Source organism: Lycium barbarum, chromosome 3 (assembly GCF_019175385.1).
Source record: "Lycium barbarum isolate Lr01 chromosome 3, ASM1917538v2, whole genome shotgun sequence".
Classification (NCBI taxonomy): domain Eukaryota; kingdom Viridiplantae; phylum Streptophyta; class Magnoliopsida; order Solanales; family Solanaceae; genus Lycium; species Lycium barbarum.
Genome location: NC_083339.1, coordinates 147,246,802 through 147,265,128, shown reverse-complemented (window position 1 = coordinate 147,265,128; position 18,327 = coordinate 147,246,802). Strand labels below are relative to the sequence as shown.

The 18,327-nt window shown below is 31.2% G+C and overlaps 1 protein-coding gene across 2 annotated transcripts; it reads left to right on the top strand.

Moving 5' to 3' along the window:
* Positions 1–5,575: 5,575 nt before the first annotated feature.
* Positions 5,576–8,489, top strand: LOC132633475 (protein indeterminate-domain 7-like). 2 transcript variants are annotated; one of them, XM_060349918.1, is made up of 4 exons: positions 5,576–5,592; positions 6,158–6,406; positions 6,622–7,018; positions 7,354–8,489. In XM_060349918.1, exons 2-4 carry the CDS (start codon positions 6,196–6,198, stop codon positions 8,219–8,221), a joined length of 1,476 nt encoding a protein of 491 aa, XP_060205901.1. In that variant the 5' UTR covers positions 5,576–5,592; positions 6,158–6,195; the 3' UTR covers positions 8,222–8,489. The 2 variants fall into 2 exon arrangements, with proteins under 2 accessions (XP_060205901.1, XP_060205900.1); XM_060349917.1 differs by lacking the exon at positions 5,576–5,592 and adding an exon at positions 5,642–5,924.
* Positions 8,490–18,327: the final 9,838 nt, after the last annotated feature.

The window sequence follows — 18,327 nt, the reverse complement described above, 5'->3', positions numbered from 1 at the left end:
TAACTTAAAAGAATTGTCTCAAAATAACTATCATTTTGAGAATTCAAGACTAAAGTTGGCAATTATTTCCAACTAGATCTTTAATAGTTCTTCTTAATGTTGTACAATTCTCAAAAGACATCAAATAAGTACGATAACTTAGTAAACTACACCTTGTATTTATTGTTTTTCTTAACGAGCGTGAAAAGACTAAAAAACAGTTAAAATGAGATGGAAGGAGTATTATTTAGGGGTGAAAAATAGTGATTAATTTTAACCCCCTAAATTGCAAATTGAAATTATGGTATTCCCCAAAAATGTGGAGCGCAGTTAGAATGGAAATTGAAGGATCATGTGCACATCGTTATCGGAGGTTCTTGAATTGTCTGTATGCAGTTGTTTCCTAACCTCATTGTGCGAAACTCGAATTGTCTCTCAATACCAATTTCTTTTCGAATAGACAATACTACCACTCTCTTTCTCTTCTATCATCTGCTTGCTGTCATGCATAATATGACTATATACAGCTCTTGCTTTTGGTAGGCCCTCTATTTGCTCAATCATTTAGCTATGGACCCCTCTTGTTTCCTATGCCTTCTCGTGATCTCCTTCATTTGTGAATAGTTTTTTGTTTAATCATGTGGTATTCCACTTATACCGGTTCAGCTAATTTAAATTCATGCTATATAAACTTACGAAGAGATAAAAACAATTCTGAATAAAATCGGATTAAAGATTTAGAGTTTATGAGTTCTTCCAATAATCTCGAGTATAACTGTTTCACGGTTAAATATTTATATATATTTCGTAGATTTCTTAATACATATACAAAGTTTAGACAAAAGCTACTGAATTCTCGTGAACCCACGTGTCATAGGTTGTATCTGCCCTGTTTCTCAACCAGAAATCTCAATACTTAGAGCTCATATTCAAAATTTCTGATCAAGGGTGGAAGAATCTCAACCATCGCCATCACAATATCCCTTGATGGTTTCTTTCTGAAATTCCATACTTCTCTACTTACTAATTTGAATTAATACTTGAATTTACATTTTATACACAGTTAATGCAAGAATTTTACACTGTCAAGTCAATTTTACGCATGTAATTTAATCTTACTTTTAAGGTTACAAATCTCACATGCTAAGAGTAACAAAATAGTGTAAATAATTCTTTACGCGAACCGTGTATATAAAAAGTCTTATTATTTTATGCAGTGATACATTGTTGTACATGTTACATAAAAACTAATTGCGTACTAAATGTGGATTATTATCCTAAAAAATAATGTAACTTCAACAACTTGTTATACTATACAAGCGTAGTAAAACTTATTTATGTTGTTAGTATATAGAGCATAAAATTCCTCTCCAAAAATTACATCGAACCCGTAATTTTTTCTATTTCCATTTTCCTATCTACAAATTAGATGCATGAATATTGCTAAGAGATCTCTAATCTGATAGTAGTAAATTAATAATGGAATCTAATAAAACTTGTGGAGAACAACACTGAGTAGCACTCTAGGAGCTCACAGTAGAGCTTTTTCAATTAGTGTATATTTTCTGATCACCTTTTTAATTTTTATAAAATAAAGCAGATACAGAATATTATTATAAAAAAGTGAGAGATGAGCTGGGAGAGCATGTCTTGAGACTTTGGGTAGAGCAAGATCCCATTTCCAAACTAAATCATTGAGGAATAAACAAGATAATGACAAAACCAATACCATTATTTTATTTCACTTTACCATACTTTTTTTCCTCGTAAACTGTGGATGCATATTTTTAATCTGAACACTACCTAATGAGACAATCTTGGCTTTCATTTTTAATAAAAATTGAATGGTTTTATTACTTTGCTTTATAAAGCGTAAATCCTGAAAAACTCGAAAATGATATCATTACAATTATAGTATAGTAGTAATCAATTACTGCGAGAAAGAAAAAATCTCAATTTTATTTTTTGAGACACTGAATTTACCGTATTGAGGTTTACTATAACTGCGAGTCATGTTAAATACGTTTACTTTAAATCTTATGTTTCTAGGAGTATTCTTCATAGAAGTTTATATAAAATTTCTAATGCTTTTAATTATATTTATGTATCATATTTGTCTGAGATGATCATGAATATTCATATAACCTATCGCTATTTGTTGAGATTAATGAGGAATATCTTTTCATATTGTAATCTAATTTGTTATAACAGATTTTATCTTATTATATTAGCAACATAGTCATATAAAGGGTGGTCAGTTGAATACCTTTCAACAAAAAATTATCTTGAGTATATAAATTAAAATTTATTTTTCATAAACACATATATATAGTTTTGACAACCTTTAACGAAATTTTTAACTTCACCACAATATCAACCGACTATAAACACTGGTTAGTGCAGGTTAATTAAGGTGAATATACAAACATTGTTAGTCCGTGTAAGCACAATATTTTTCAGTGTAAAGTCTTTTTACCCCCAGAAAGTTACCCAGTTTTTCAGGTTGATAGCTGTATTACTTTCTCCTGTAATGGGGATCCGTGAAGACGCACTGGTTTCAAAAATGTTCTTAGTTTATGTCTTTTGCTTGCTTTATTATTTATTTATTTAGTTTTAAAATATGGTCAATTTCACACGCATTTAATTAGGGCCGGTTTGAAAAGTCACCCAGGTAATTGAAATTGAGTGTAATTGGGTGTAATTACACAGTTTGGCCTGTTTGTTTGACCAGGTAATTACACAGTTAGGTGGGAATTGGGTGTAATTACACTATCCAATTCTCAAGGGGAGGCTGAGAATTGGGTGTAATTACACCCTGTAATTACAGGGTTACTTTTTAGTCTGTTTATTTTTAATTTATTTTATTTCTATTATTTTAATTTTTTTGATTTTAAATATTTTTTTATTTCTATTATTTTAATTTCTTTTTTATTTTTACTTTTTTTTTATTTTTATTTTTTAAAATGTATTTTTCTTTTTATATTATTTATTTTTCATTTTCTTTCTTTTCATTCCTAACCTTTACTTCTTGTGATTCCATGTAATTGCTCGTATTTTTTTTTATTTTATTCATTTAGCATAACCGTGTTATTATTCTAATATTTGAAACTACACCTCTTAATATTGGAAAGAATGAGTTATTAACAAACTTGACATATAACATGTGACGTTATTAAAGTATAATTTCATTGTGAATGGGGTTATAGACTTATATTTTTCCTTTCTTTTGAATTATTTACTTAAGTTACGTTGGAACTTACTTATGTAATGTTGGAATTTGACATAAGAGTATTATGTTGAACTTTTTCTTTTGGATTTTGAATTTAGGTTATATTTTCAATTTTAAGTTATTTGCTTTCACATTGCATGTTGTTTATTTTTCACTTACATTTGATGGATTTTTTGTGTCAAACATCTGAATAATGTTATGGCATTATATTTATTAATATTATTTTTTTGTCAAACATCCAATCCATGACGTTCTCACAAAAAAAGTCTTCTTTTAAGTTTTATAATTAATTAAAATTAAATATTAATTTGAAAAATATATATCAATTATTTTTGTTACAATATTAGTTACAAATATATGATTATTAATTAATATATTTTCAAGAAACAATGTGTTATTAAATAACTAATTTAATATCATTTATAAAGGCAATATATTTTAAATATTAATTTTAAATTTTTTATAATTAAATTTTATTTTTAAATTAAACTGACTGTGTAATTACACTTGTGCAACTAAACAGCACGCTTGTAATTACACTGTAATTACGTTATGACAAACAAACAGGTCGTTGTAATTATACTACTGTGTAATTACTAGGCTGTGTAATTACTACCCTAGTAATTACACCAGTCGTCGCTTTAGTTTGCTTTTCTCATCCCTTAGGGGTCGTTTGGTAAAAGGGCCTTTGGCTTTGTATACTTCGAAGCTAGAATTTTTACTAAATAATTTTTAAAATATAAGAAAATAAAAGGACAAAGAAGTCAAGCAATTTTAACATTTACAGATTATAATTCTTTACTTTATATATAATCTCTAACTCGTCCTTACTGTAGAGGATACTTTTAAGGAGTCGCTTGGTTCAAAATTGGGATGTCTAAAGATTATAATTCTAAGAGGGGACAGGGTGCAAATATGCCTCTTAACTTTGTGATTTAGAGCAAATATTTTTCCGTTATAAAAGTGGTCTAAATATACCCTTTTTGCTGACGGAATTTTCTCTTAAAATCATTTAGTTTATTTTTTTAATTAAAAAGAAATACCAGTTGGCTTTAAAAAAAAGTCTACCTATTTTTTTTAGTAGACATATTTTTCTAAAGCCACATGACATTTTTTTTTGGTGGGTTGGGTCTAGTTCGTTTAAAAACAATGGATAGACTTATTTTTTTAAAGCCACAGAAATATTTTTTTAAACCAACCAGACCCGACCCACCAGAATTTTTTTTACCATGTGGCGTTAGAAAAATATGTCTACTCACAAAAAAATGAGTAGACTTTTTTTTAAAGCCACATGACTTTTCTTTTTTAATTAAGCAATAAGCTAAATGATTTTTTTTTTTTAAAAAAATCTGTTAGCGAAAAGGATATATTTGCACTATTTGTGTAAGGTAGGAGTATATTTGCACCATTTTGTAACAGCAATGGTATATATACACCACTTTTTTAAACGGGGTATATTTGCTCTAAATCGCAAAGTTGAGGGGTATATTTGCTCCTTTTCCCTTCTAAGATTATAATCAAGACTAAGACTTGAGTAACTTATCATACCTTCTAAACGGGATAAGTTATTTCAAGATTTTTGGTATAAAATAATAGCAATATTAGCTAATATCTCACATCAAACACAGCATAAATTCAATTCTAAAATTTATGTCCGAATAACCTGCCTACCTAATACCTTGAACCAAACCACTCCTAAGCACACAAATTATGAAGAAAGATTGAATGTTGTTCGGTCATCGAAGGCCTACTCAATCTCATAGCTCACCTTATGGATTTTTAGGAATAAATAAGTTGAGGGAAGAGGAAGAGTAAGGAGGATAAAGTTAGGCACGGCTCACTGTTTCCACTCTTATTTTTTTATAAAAAATTAGAATGGCCTGCAGGATGTCAGAAATTTCTGCAAAGCTTGTCTTCCAAAAACAAAATTAAGGTTGAATGATTAATGAAATGAAAGGTAGAGAAAGGGCAGCCTACTTATAAAGAAGTGAAGAAAGAAAAACTAGTAAACTTTTAGGCAACATGGTGTCTGTATTAGTAAAATTAAGAGTTAATCAGTGACTCAATCATATCACTGTAAATAACACTTAGAAAGTTGTATTGAAAGGGGTCTACTCGTGTGTACCAATGATGTTAAAATCAACATTTCAATTTCTATGTTCCTTCACTTTCTCTCTTATTTCAAATCTCCAATCTTTTTACATGCCTTTTTTTTCAAGTTAACTTTATGAGAGGAGGGAAAGTGTTTTTTTAACAGAAAATGATTTTTTTTTCTTTTGAGACTTCGTTAAAAGGCAGAATTATTAGTAATACAATAAAGAAAGATGATATTGAGAAGAGAACAAAAGAAAAGACAGAAAGTGCACGTCAGAGTTAGCCGTAAGGTGGTCTCCTTTCTCTCTTTTTTTCTTTCTTGTGGAGAGGATTATCTCTTCTCATCCACATCTCTCTCTCTCTATCTTTCTCTTTCTTCACAGTTGTAAGAAATTTGGTCCAGTTTCATTTGTTCTTATATGCATGGTTATTATTTGGATTTTCTTGATTTTAGCAAGCTTATTGAATGAGAAATAGTGTTCTCTCTCTCTCTCTTTCTCTATAACTAAGTCCTTGCTTACTTCTTTCTCTTTGTTTCCTTTTTCTTTGTTTGGGGTTTGGAAAAAACAAGATTTGTTTGTTGGGTTGATGCCAAAGGAAGAAGAAACCACAAAGACTAAAGGTAGTTGAAGGTTTTTTTATTTTTTTTCTCAGGTTCAAACAACTCAAAGTAACCAATTTTGTGTTCTTTCTCTATAAATTTTGTACATTTACATCACCTACGTTAGCTTTTTCTAGGTTTGTTTTTGTCTTTAGATCTCAAACATATTTATATCTTTCTCTTACTGGTTTTAGTATATGAGTGTGTGTTTGAAAAGTCTTCAGTACTTATGAAATTAAAAATCTCAAAATCAGCTTGCTAGATTAGCTTGAAGAAGAAGAGCAAGAATAAGATGATGAAAAGTTTAATGAATCAACAAACTCAAGTACCTGTTGTTGTGGAGGAAAACATGTCCAATTTAACTTCTGCATCTGGTGAAGCAAGTGTTTCTTCTTCAAACAGAAATGATAATTATCCTCCTCAGTATAACTTTGCTCCTCCAACTCAACAAGCTCAGCCTCAACAACAAATCAAGAAGAAGAGAAATCAACCAGGCAATCCAGGTCTAGATTCAATATGTTTGAACTTTTCTTATATGTGCTCATCTTTTTATTTTATTTTATTTGCTTACAAACTCCAACAACAACATACCCGCTGTGTAATTCCACAAAGTGGGTGGGCTCTGAAGAGGATAGAGTGTACATAGACCCTCGGCTCGAGTAAAAACAGTTCTTTACTTATAAAATCCCTTCAACATTTTTTCCTTTTTTGGTAACAGATCCTGATGCTGAAGTGATAGCTTTGTCACCAAAGACACTAATGGCAACCAATAGATTTGTTTGTGAAATCTGCCAGAAAGGATTTCAAAGAGATCAGAATTTGCAGCTTCACAGAAGAGGACATAACTTGCCATGGAAGCTAAAGCAGAGAACAAGCAAAGAAATAAGAAAAAAAGTTTATGTTTGTCCAGAACCTAGTTGTATTCATCATGATCCAGCAAGAGCTCTTGGTGATCTTACTGGAATTAAGAAGCATTTTTGCAGAAAACATGGTGAGAAAAAGTGGAAATGTGAAAAATGTTCAAAGCGTTATGCAGTTCAATCAGACTGGAAAGCTCATTCAAAAACTTGTGGTACCAAAGAGTATAGATGTGACTGTGGAACTCTTTTTTCAAGGTAACTAACAATGAAAAATGTATCATACATTATTTTTTTTAAAAGCACATAAGAAAAAACTAGTCTTATCAAAAAGAAAACAATCTAGAGTCTAGTCAGATACTAGTGTTCACATAGCTTTACAATGGAGATTTTGTCTTTATTCCTCTCTCTCCTCTTCATTCTCTTTAATTTATGTCAAAATTAAAATGCAATTAGTTTTCTGGTTTGTTGGAGGCCTACTTAGTCATATACCCTTCTTAGAAGGTGGATTTGACATTTAGGTGCTCTTTAGTTGTAATCTTTTGCTTTGTCTATGTCAATATTTCACAGAATATATGTTTTGCTTGTTTCAGAAGGGATAGTTTCATAACTCACAGAGCATTTTGCGATGCTTTAGCAGAAGAGAGTGCAAGAGCAATAACTGGAAATCCAATTCTACCATCTCAAGCTGGTTCTTCCACATCTAACATGAATTTTCAGTTTCAACCATTTACAACTAGCCATGAAATTCCAGTTACATTTTCTATGAAGAAAGAGCAGCAAACCGGTTTCAATTTGAGGCCCGAGATTCCACCATGGCTATTGGTTGGTGGCGGTGGTGGTCCTGCACCGGTGCAACCTATTGACCTAACCTCATCGATCTTCCAGTCCTCTAGGTTTGGTGATCAGGACTACACGCCGAGCCAAGAGTTCAACCCTAACCCTAGTCTATCCGGACCAATGGCTGCCTCTCCACATATTTCTGCAACCGCGTTGTTGCAGAAGGCAGCTCAGATGGGTGCAAGCATGAGTAACAAAACGACTACTGTTTCTGTTGGACCCCACCAAGTTCACGTGTCTGTTGCTAATGCTAATGCTAATGCTGAGTCTATTAGCGCAACTGATTTTGGACTTAATTTGTCATCACGTGAACGTTTTGTCAATAGCTTGGCTTCATATGGGAATAAAGCTGTTGCTAATGCTACTGCTCCTGCTCCTGCTCCTGCTCCTGCTCCTTCGTCTCTTCAGGATATGATGAATTCCTTCTCTTCAACTAATCCTACTGGATTCGAAGGATCGAATTTTGATGATCCTTTTGGCAGCATTGGCGGTAACGATGATATGACTAAGGATTTTTTGGGTTTAAGACCTCTTTCTCATACCGACATTTTCAACATTGCTGGTCTAGTTAATACTTCCAACGAAAATCAATCCCAAAATCACAAAACATGGCAAAGTTAGTTTTAAGCATAATACCGCATAATGCAGGTTCTTTCTTCCCCACTTTCTGGTCGTTAATGGCTGTACTTGTTAGAACTATATTTTATTTTATTTTTTGTGTATGCTTTTTTTGCTCAGAATAAAGAGATAGCTAGAACTGGGAATTGAGAAAACCCTAGCCTAGATAGTCTCTTTTGTTGTTACTTAGCTGTTATGGACAGTGACATCTTTATACAAAAATAGTGCATTCTGAAGCACTCGGAGGAGTAAAATTAAATTCATGTTAGAAGGATTTTTGCACTTACATTTATAGTAGAATTTATTATGTATGTGATAGTTCATAATCTATAAATGTGTAGTGTTGTTGTGTTTAGTTTTGGACCACGTTTCTGCACTCTTTCCTATATTGATTTTGTTCATGATCGATCTTAAATGGTATGCTGTGAAAGTATGTTTGTATCAACTCTTTTGGATAGTGACATTCAAATTAAATTCAAATTCAGTTTGATAACGAACTCATGTTCTTTATAATTTTAAGAAGCAATTAATAGTAGCTTTTATTGCAAGTCCAAAAGATATATAATCATTTTATATGATGAGTAAGGAGTGATGACCGGCCGGCCGGTTTAGTTGTTAATGTATACTGGTAGTAAATTGTTAGATATTAAATTAGATGACGTGACTGATATTATACTACTATAGCATATAATTTTATATGTTGGAAGTGGGTTCTGCATAAGCATGTAATATAAGGACAAAATTTTCAATTATAATATAAGGACAAAATTTTCAATTATACTTGTTGTCTAGTTGGTGAGGCACATGTAAACGACCAGCACAAAGAATTCTTTATGACACATGGATATCCCTATTTTCAATCCAAATTGACCCTCTTTTACCATTTAAAGGACCTTATGTTTACTAGCATGAAATTTTGTCTTTGCATAGTAAATTATATTCGCCTGTAGTTGTACGGTTGGTGGTACCAAATAAAAATTAGCATTGGATTCATTGATGGGAATAATTGGCATTTGAGTAAGGTGAATGTTTGGGCATGTGGTTTGTCGATCGGTAAGGATATGCATATTATATGTTGATATTATAGAGATTTTATTTACGAAATCAGCGTAGTGAAACCAACTAATTAGAGAAAATTAATCACTAATTTTATTATGTTACCATCAATTAATTAATGTACATATATACCTGTAATTATCTCATCAGTAATTTAATTGTATAAATATTTTTTAAGTGACCACATTAATTGTTTAAGAAATGACCACCTTAGCTCGAAAGTGCAAATAGCATGCATTGAGATGAAGATGGTTTGGACATGCTTTGCGTCGCCCTATAGATGCACAAGTCTGTAGGTATAAAACTATGGTAAGTGAAAGTGTCAATAAGGAACGGAGCCGATAGACCTAATATCACATGGAAGAAAGTTATTCCGGATGTTTTGGAAGACCTACAAACTCTCCTACAAATTCTCAGTACCAATGCTTATTTAGCGCTGCTTATTTAGCGCTAAAATAGGATGCAATGGAAGAGAAAAATCAAGCGCTGCTTATTTAGCGCTAAAATAGGATGCAATGGAAGAGAAAAATCCACATAGATGATATCTTCTAGTTGACAATAAGTTTTAACTGAAAGAAGTGGAATTCATATAGTCAATCTTAATTTGTTTGAGACTGAGAGATAGTTATTATTATTATTATTATTAACACATAAAATTTAAAATCATATTATAATGTATATTGGATATTTGAGTGAGACAGGTGCATGTAAGGTGTTGTATAGAAAAAAGTAAAGGGAAAAGAGATGTTGTTTGACCCCTGACGTGGGGTGCAAATGTGGGCTTCAATCCCAAGGTGGGATCAGTTTTGACGCCCATAAAAAGGCTGTTATATTTTCTTTTGAGTTTACCATCTACCTACCCCTTACCTTATTTTCACCACCCCACTAGCTAGTTTGATCTTCCCTCTCTAATGTCACGAGACAAACAGATTATGATTTTGAGATTTTGCCCGTCATTGTACCATGTACTCACACAGCCCCACGCTTATTTTAACCTGCTGCAACACTGTGCACTCAAAAGCGTGAAAATTCTTACACTATTAAACCTGTTTGCAAGAATGAAATCAAATATATGAAATTACCCTTGATTACGAAGCAGAGCCACCTCATTTTGCTTGTTTCTAGTGTAACTTTTAGCTCTAAATAATACGCAATCATTTATATCGAATTTGTGTAAAATAAAGTAATAGTAATTAGTAACATGATATTACCATTTAAATTTTGTTGATAATTAATGTAATACTCTCTACAGATTAAAAAGAGTGTCCACTTAGCCTTTTTTTTTTGTCAAAAATAGTGTCCACTTATCAAATTAAGAAAAAATGAACCTTATCTTTTCATATTTGCCCCTATTAAGTGTTATATGGTCAAATTTCAATACCTATTTAATTAGGGACAGTTTAGTCAAATTACCTATTTAGGAGTTAGTATTTTCACAAGGGGTAGTATTTTCTTAAGGGGCGTGTAAATGGTTAAGTGAACACTGTTTTGATCTAGAGGGAGTAATGTTTTACACTATTGAGATTTTGATTTATGCATGGTGTTATTTAGAATAATAATCTATATCTATATGTATATAATTGCAGGACATAGGCCCGTTGACATGACAGCCTAAAAATTCAGCATTTTACATTTATCTTTATTCTCAATTTTTGTCTTCATTGTATTAATTAATTAAGTAAGAAAAATAATTAATCGCCATTTTTTTTTCAAATAGTTCTGTCCAATTTGTAAACGTCGTCTCCCAAAAACTTCCTTTTCTCTCTCCTTATATTTATTAGTGAATTAATCTCCATCTATTCCTACACCACATTTCCACGTCCCTTTCCTCCATTCAATCCCATTTCTTTTTAACTTTCATATCAATCCATTTTAAATACCGATTAGTTCTATTATTGTGGAATTTCTTTGCTTATACGCTGCCATTTCCGTTGTTGTTTACTGAGAATCAATATAGAATTTTTTGCTTTTTATTTAATCTAATTATTAATTTATATTTATATTCATATTCATCCATTTCTAATGCCGATTACTCCTAATATTGTAGAGTTCTTTTGCCTATACGCTGTTATTTCCTTTGTCATTTATTGAGAATCAATGTAGAATTTCTTGCTCTTTATTTATCCAAATTATTAATTATGTTTTTGATTTTTAATGGTACTTTTAATTTCAATTGGTATCACTATGTTGTTGTTTCAGACATGCTTTTGGAGAAGCAGTAGGTTTTTTAACGTGCTTAAAATTTCAATAATAAAGGTAACAAAGTTAATGAATTACATTCGTAGTTTAATTCTCTCCTTTGCGGTCATTAACACTATTGTTTACATAATTTTTTTTCCGTACATGTATTCTTATGTTTCGATTTTTAATGCTTTCATTTTTTGGTATGATTCTGCTTTTTTCACTATGTTGTTTTTTTAGACATTCTTTTGGAGAAGCAGTAGGTTTTTGAACGTGCTTAGAATTTCTAATAATAAAGGTAACAAAGTTGATGAATTACATTCGTAGTTTAATGCTCTCCTTTGCGATCATTGACACTATTGTTCACATTTTTTTTTTGGTATATGTATTCTTATGTTTCGATTTTTAACTCTTTCATTTTCTGGTATAATTATGTTTTTTTTAAGGAAAAAATTTCCTCTGGTGGACATGTATAGTGTCGCTCCAATATTTTCTTTTTCTCTTCATTTTATTTTATTATTTATAGGAATGATAAGAGGAACTAATGAAGGAAAAAAAATATTTTGTATTTTTTGAATTTGCAGAAGCATGAGAATTTCGCAAAAGAAATTAAGAAGGAAAATTGAAAAATTGATTGGTGTGGAGAGGAGAGTAAGATAAAGCGGAGAGATTTTTTATTTGTTTTTAAAGTTAAATTTTTGATAAAGAGAAAAAGGCATGCTGAATAGGGGGATATTTATTTTTTTATTGATACTTTAATAAACATTTGAAGAAATGCACTTACGTTTTCACATGTACCTGTACAAGGTCTATTAATTGAAAATATATTTTTCAATGTGTTTATGAAGACACAAGGGTACCAGAGCTAGAAGAAAATTCAAGATATGTGTGTAACATTGACAGAAATTCTGAAAAGAAGACTTGAAGCTATCTTCTTAATGGCCTTAAGAAGTTTGTTGTGCATAATACTAGTGATATTGATTGATATTTATAATAATTTTAATTTAATTAGGATTAATAGGTAAAATGACCATTACATATTCACTCTCAAGAATGCCATCATTGAGTAACTACAAAAGTAATGCCTTAATGGCTTAAACCATATTTGGTTTTCTATCTTAATCATTTTTTCCTTATAATTTATTTTAAATTTTTTTATACTTACTTATATATTTTTATTTTTTGTTATGTTTTTTTGATATTTATGATAATTTAATCTCTTATGTTTCTACTAAATTTACAAAAGATCATTTCATAAATTTGATGAAGTTTTATAGCACTCTGCAAAGTTGAAGAATTCATTCTTTTTATGTATATAAATATAAATATATATCTAGGACAAATTCTACAATCAGAGAATATATAGAAGATTAAAAAAAAAGATTAAAGAGTAATATTTTTATATCATTCATTATCTTTCAATTTAAATTGAAATATCCTCAAAATTTATAATTTTACGAGAATTTGCCTTTTGTCACTTTAAAGTATTAACTTTAAGTTGAAGTATTCTAAACATTTCTAATTTTACAACAATATTCCGTTGTTATTTTTAATATTCAATTATTGGAAAAGGATTTTTCACAAGTTCAATAAAGTTATTCATGACTACGCAAAACGTGTGCATATTTACTAGTTACAATATCATTCTCGTCCCCAAGGTTCGCTTGAACGTGTATGTATGTGTATAAGCAACGACGACAAACATTAATGGAGAATAATTAAAGTATGACTATACAAAAAAGACTGAACTCATCGGGAGACACTTATGGTTGATAACATCTTTCACTTAGACATCTGAACTAAACTTTGTTCCATTTAGATATCTGGGGTAGGGTCCGACTGTGTCATTTAGACACTTTTCGCTGACTCAGCCAAATATGTAAAGAGTGTGTAACATACTCGCCGATGACATGACAAAGTAGTCAATTAACTGATTACATGTAGCATTTTGGTTCCGAAATAATAGCTAAAAAAGAATTATGAGAAAAAAAATATTTTTCTGAAAAACCAAAAATAGAAAAAAAATATATATATTTTTCAAAACCCAACCCCATATACCCACCCCCTTCTAAACAAACCCTACATACTTTTCGCCGAATAGGTTTTGTGGAAAAAATTTCTGGTGGACCTTTTTTTAAAAAAATAAGATCTATTTTCTTTTTAGGCTGAAATTGATTATATTTATTTATCATTACGTTCTAAATCTTGAAAGAATTAAATCTAATCAAGCTATAGTGGGTTAGTTTGAGTATAGTCTTGGGAGAATTTTGGAAAGTCATTTTATGTGCAATTACTATTCTAATAGAACTTGCACTTAGATTTTTATTTTTCAGGAACTCCATGTTTTTCTCATTCCCAATGTTTTAGTTCGTCTTTGTGCTTGTAATTTATTTCTTAGCTCATTTGTGTAACTGGGTTCTGTTGAATTTGATCAGTTTGAGTTTTTTTTGTTGTGCTTTTCATAAATGAGCGTGTGAGTGAGTTTTTTAAAACACCCAAAAAGTGTAAAGAACAGAAAATCACTACTGAAACCCAACCTCCATCATCAAACACGCCAAAGATAGTTTCTTTTTGTTGAAGTTTTATGATTTCCAAGAGTTCCATGTTTTTCTCCATCCCAATATTTTAGCTCATTTTTGTGCTTATAATTGTTCTTTGGTATGTGATTTTCTGCTGCTTCTACTAAGATTTTTTAGTAATGATGGAAGGTTTGTTAATGGTGGAATTTTAAGTGGAGAAGAAAGAGAAAAAGAATAAAGAAGAAAAGGAGGCGGAGAAGAAAATAAAAATAATAAAAAATCTATCCTTTTAGCATTTTCACGCATCTGTTTTGTGTGAATTTCACGCAACTTGCCAAGTCAGCAAAAAATGTCTAAAAATACAATCGGATTTTACCCCAAATGTCTAAATAAGATAAAATTTAATTAAAGTGTCTAAGTGAAAGATACTGACAGCCACAAGTGTTCCCGTTCAGTCGACGAAAAACAATTACCGGAGAATGACTGCATGCATGTGTAAAATAGAAGTGGTCACGCACATGAATTTTGGTAGTATGATATTTGTAGTATTTAGTGGAATCAAGCGAGACTGAAAGTGACTTTACCCCAATTCAATGACTACCGGCATTATGTCAACATTCTCTAGATGCATGCCCACTCGGGCTATACTACGTCGTATTATAATATTCAATTCGAAGCTAACCGCTGATTAATTCCTTACTTAGGAAAACTTGCCTATATGGATTATATATGTTCTCACACGTGACATCAAACACATTAATGATGCAATATCGATCAACTTGCCGCCCTTCCATGTATTTTTTTGTTTCCCAAATAGGGCCCGAATATATTCGGAGGGAAAATCACTCTCTAACGTCAAAGATGACTCCGTACTCAAGAGGTCTCGAACTTTAGACCTCTAATTAAGAATGAAGTCGTCTTACTGCTCCAACCAACCCTTGTTGGTCTTCCATGTATTTCCCTCATTAGTATATCTCTATCTTGTTTTCATCTTATAGTTCCACATACAGAAATACAACGTGATATACGTAATATTATTAATAAATTCACATTATTAGGTAATTTTTGCTCGTTGTAATAAATACGTTCTCTTATTTTCAAGAATACAAATTTCACATTTTCAAAAAACTTATAGATATTGTTTGTATAACTTATGCTGATTGTTCAGATAGAAAAAAAATGAACAATTGTAGTTGAAGTGTGTTTTAATAAATAGATAGTAATAGTTAGGTAAAAAGAAAAAGGAACACGTGAAACTCGCGAAATGAAAAACGATAACTCTATAAATTTTTCTTGCCCATATAACTTATTCAAGGTCTTATATAAACGTGGAAGTGGTATAGGCAGTTAGGCACCCGTCGTCAATTCTTACTCGAGGAAGGCAAGTTGTATTAGTGTTCTTGCAACCAAGCCAGCATGCAAGATCTTCTTTTCCCGTTTTCATCTTGTGTCGTTGTCTGTCAGTCACCATGTTTCTACATTTTTACTAACATGTTTCAATTTGCACAGTTTTCAATTCAAAGCAAATTGCAGTGGTCAAATGTCACATGCCATTTCCTTAAGTCTCTGATAAGTCAGAAATCTATGCAACATAGGAATTGTAATTGGTTACTATGGAACCGCTTCAAGCACTAAGCCAGGACAAATTGTTATAAGATCATAGATACAGCCATACAGGTAAAGATGGATTCTAGCTTTTTAAGATTCATAGTACTTACAAAACATACTTGTAAAATTACAGGCTCAAATTTAATACAATATATTAATAATTTCTTATTAGATATAAATTATATTGTGTCATTACGTGCTGAATTCAGTTAAATCCATCCGTCTCTGGTTACATGTTTGTTCAAATTTCTAAAATCTGCTAATTTTGAAAGTTTCTTTTTCTTTTTGGAAATGCTCTTCGAAAAAATACTTTTGAAGAATATCAGTTTGTGTTTGACTAATTAATTTAAAAAGCACTTTGATTAATATTTAATTTTTTGATTTCTTGTGAACACCTCTATTAAAAGCGCTTATTTTTTTTTCTAAAAAATTTGATCAAGCACCTCATAAGTTTTTTTTTTTTTTTTTAAAAAAAAAGCACACACTTTTGACTTTGTTGGTCAATATAGGCTACGAGTGCAAATAATGATAAAGCTGCAATCCCAAGTTAGCCGACGTTCCGATTTCCAACCAACTACCAGTCAAAATTGGTCATGTTACTATCCTCCTTCTCTGTCACCCTTGAAAAGTCCACTTTTTGTCAGTCAAATTTTGTTAAAAATTTACCATGTTAGAATTGTTTGTGATTGTACGACATATTTTTGTAATTTTATTGTTAAGCAAAATTAACCTGTCTTTACACTATAGTAATTATCGAGTTGACCTGTATCCATTGTTACTATGCAAGTATATTTGTATTGAAATATGATGGTCCCTTAATTCTTACGTGAATAATAATTACTCATCTTGGATTTCCAATCATCTTTTCACTTTTTAAACAGAAATTTAAATAATGTACCTGCCCCCTATAGTGCTAAATAAATCATCAAGTCGCTTTTTTTGGACAATGTCTATCTTTTTTGTTATTTGTTGCAACCTCTAATCATGAAGCTTTTGAAACGGTGGAAATAAAGTGTACTTAAAAAAAGGAAAAAAGCAAAAGACCTTTTGATAAGTTTATCATTACCCTCAAATTTAATTCGAGTAATAATTAGAACCACATCAACCAATTGGAAGTCCCATCAAATGTATCCAAATATCACCTGCCTCTACTAACGTGAGACAAATAATTACTGATAATACTATCGCAAATAGCCAGCCATAGCAACTCATGAACTCATTAGCAAAGTCCAAGCATAACCCATCCAACTACAACGTTCACATGTCCATCAGGACATTAGTTGTACAAGTTAATTACCTTGAAGTATGATGAATATGTAGCTGAAAATAAAGCAAACAATCCAAATAGACCATTAATAGATATGGAAGAGAATCGAAAGGTTGATTTAAAGACTTTTATATCAAGGTCAGATATAGTTTTAATTTTGAACTGCTAATTCAATTTATGCATGCACCAAATCGTCATACATGACTGCAGCCTTGAGAATACTGAGATGTAGAGGCAACATCACATGTATAAAAGAAAGGCTTAATAAATGTACCGGAAAATTTCATATAGATACTCGAAATAAGGTTTGTTCTAATTGAGCACCTGAACACATAATAGTGTTCCTATTAGACACTTATCGTTCAAATTTAGAAAAACTATTTGCGCGTATTCTCAAGTGCCTATTAGGTAGCTAAGTTAACCACATAAAATACGTCATTTCATTTAAGTATACACATTAGCCAAAATTGGAATATGCCTGAAGTTTTACGGCTTATGAGGCAAATACATATAATTAAAGAAGGTGACGTATTTGAAGTTTTTAACTTTTTTACGTAAAGGAAGCTTGAGAATACGTACATAAGTTTTTTTAAAAAAAATTGAATCGAAAGTATCTAATAGAAACACTTTATTATGTGTTCAAGTGCTCAATTGGGACAAGCTTTAGTTCAAATGTCTAAAAGAAAGTTAAAGTTATATTGTGATTTTATGCAATCATTCGTCTCGTTAATTCTAAATACATATGAATTCAAGTTTCATGCGTAAATAGTAGTCAATGCAATTATATCAGAAAGATCAACATAATCAGATGTACTTGCAACAAGTGAATCACCCCTTTGCCTCACAACTTTTACCATTTCTCGAGTTACTAATTCCCCAATTTCACCTTCACCGTTTGTAGATATTGTAGTACAGTGTCATTAAAAGCCATCACTTGATGTAAAGTGATGGCATACTATTTCATGGGTCGCCATGCACATAACAGAAATTGTGTGTTTCCATATGACGCGCAGAGGTGATTCGAAAAATAAATGGTTGATCTTTAAATCTAAACTTTAAGAAGATGGATTAGTATAACGTTGTGTAATGTTGACATTAGGTACTTTTTAAAAACAGCAATTTAATTAATTAAAGTACTAAATTTACCTATGTTTGATGTCTTTCTAGTTCTTTTGTGTTATAAAATAGGGAGGACACAACAAGCCACCATGCTCGGCATCTGTCGTGTTCCCATCCAAGGGGCTGACTCTATTACCAAGTGTTACAATCCAGGATGAACCACACCCAAAAGCTAGCTATTAAAGTGGAAGAGCACAAGGCTGTATAAGCCCACATCAAGCACATATCAGTACCAATGTGTAACATAACATTTTGTGTATGCCCTTCAATCTAAATAAGCCCGGCATGGCGCTTCACTTGTAATTTTTTCGCTGCAAGCCCCATCAACCTTTTCACTATTTTTTTTGTTTTTTTTGGCA

What these genes read in the sequence shown, in the direction of transcription:
- LOC132633475 (XM_060349918.1), top strand. Translation starts at nt 6,196, where the DNA reads ATGATGAAAAGTTTAATGAATCAACAAACTCAAGTACCTGTTGTTGTG. An exon ending in AAATCAACCAGGCAATCCAG is followed by an intron (nt 6,407 to 6,621) that starts GTCTAGATTCAA and finishes TTTTGGTAACAG; the next exon opens with ATCCTGATGCTGAAGTGATA. An exon ending in TGTGGAACTCTTTTTTCAAG is followed by an intron (nt 7,019 to 7,353) that starts GTAACTAACAAT and finishes TGCTTGTTTCAG; the next exon opens with AAGGGATAGTTTCATAACTC.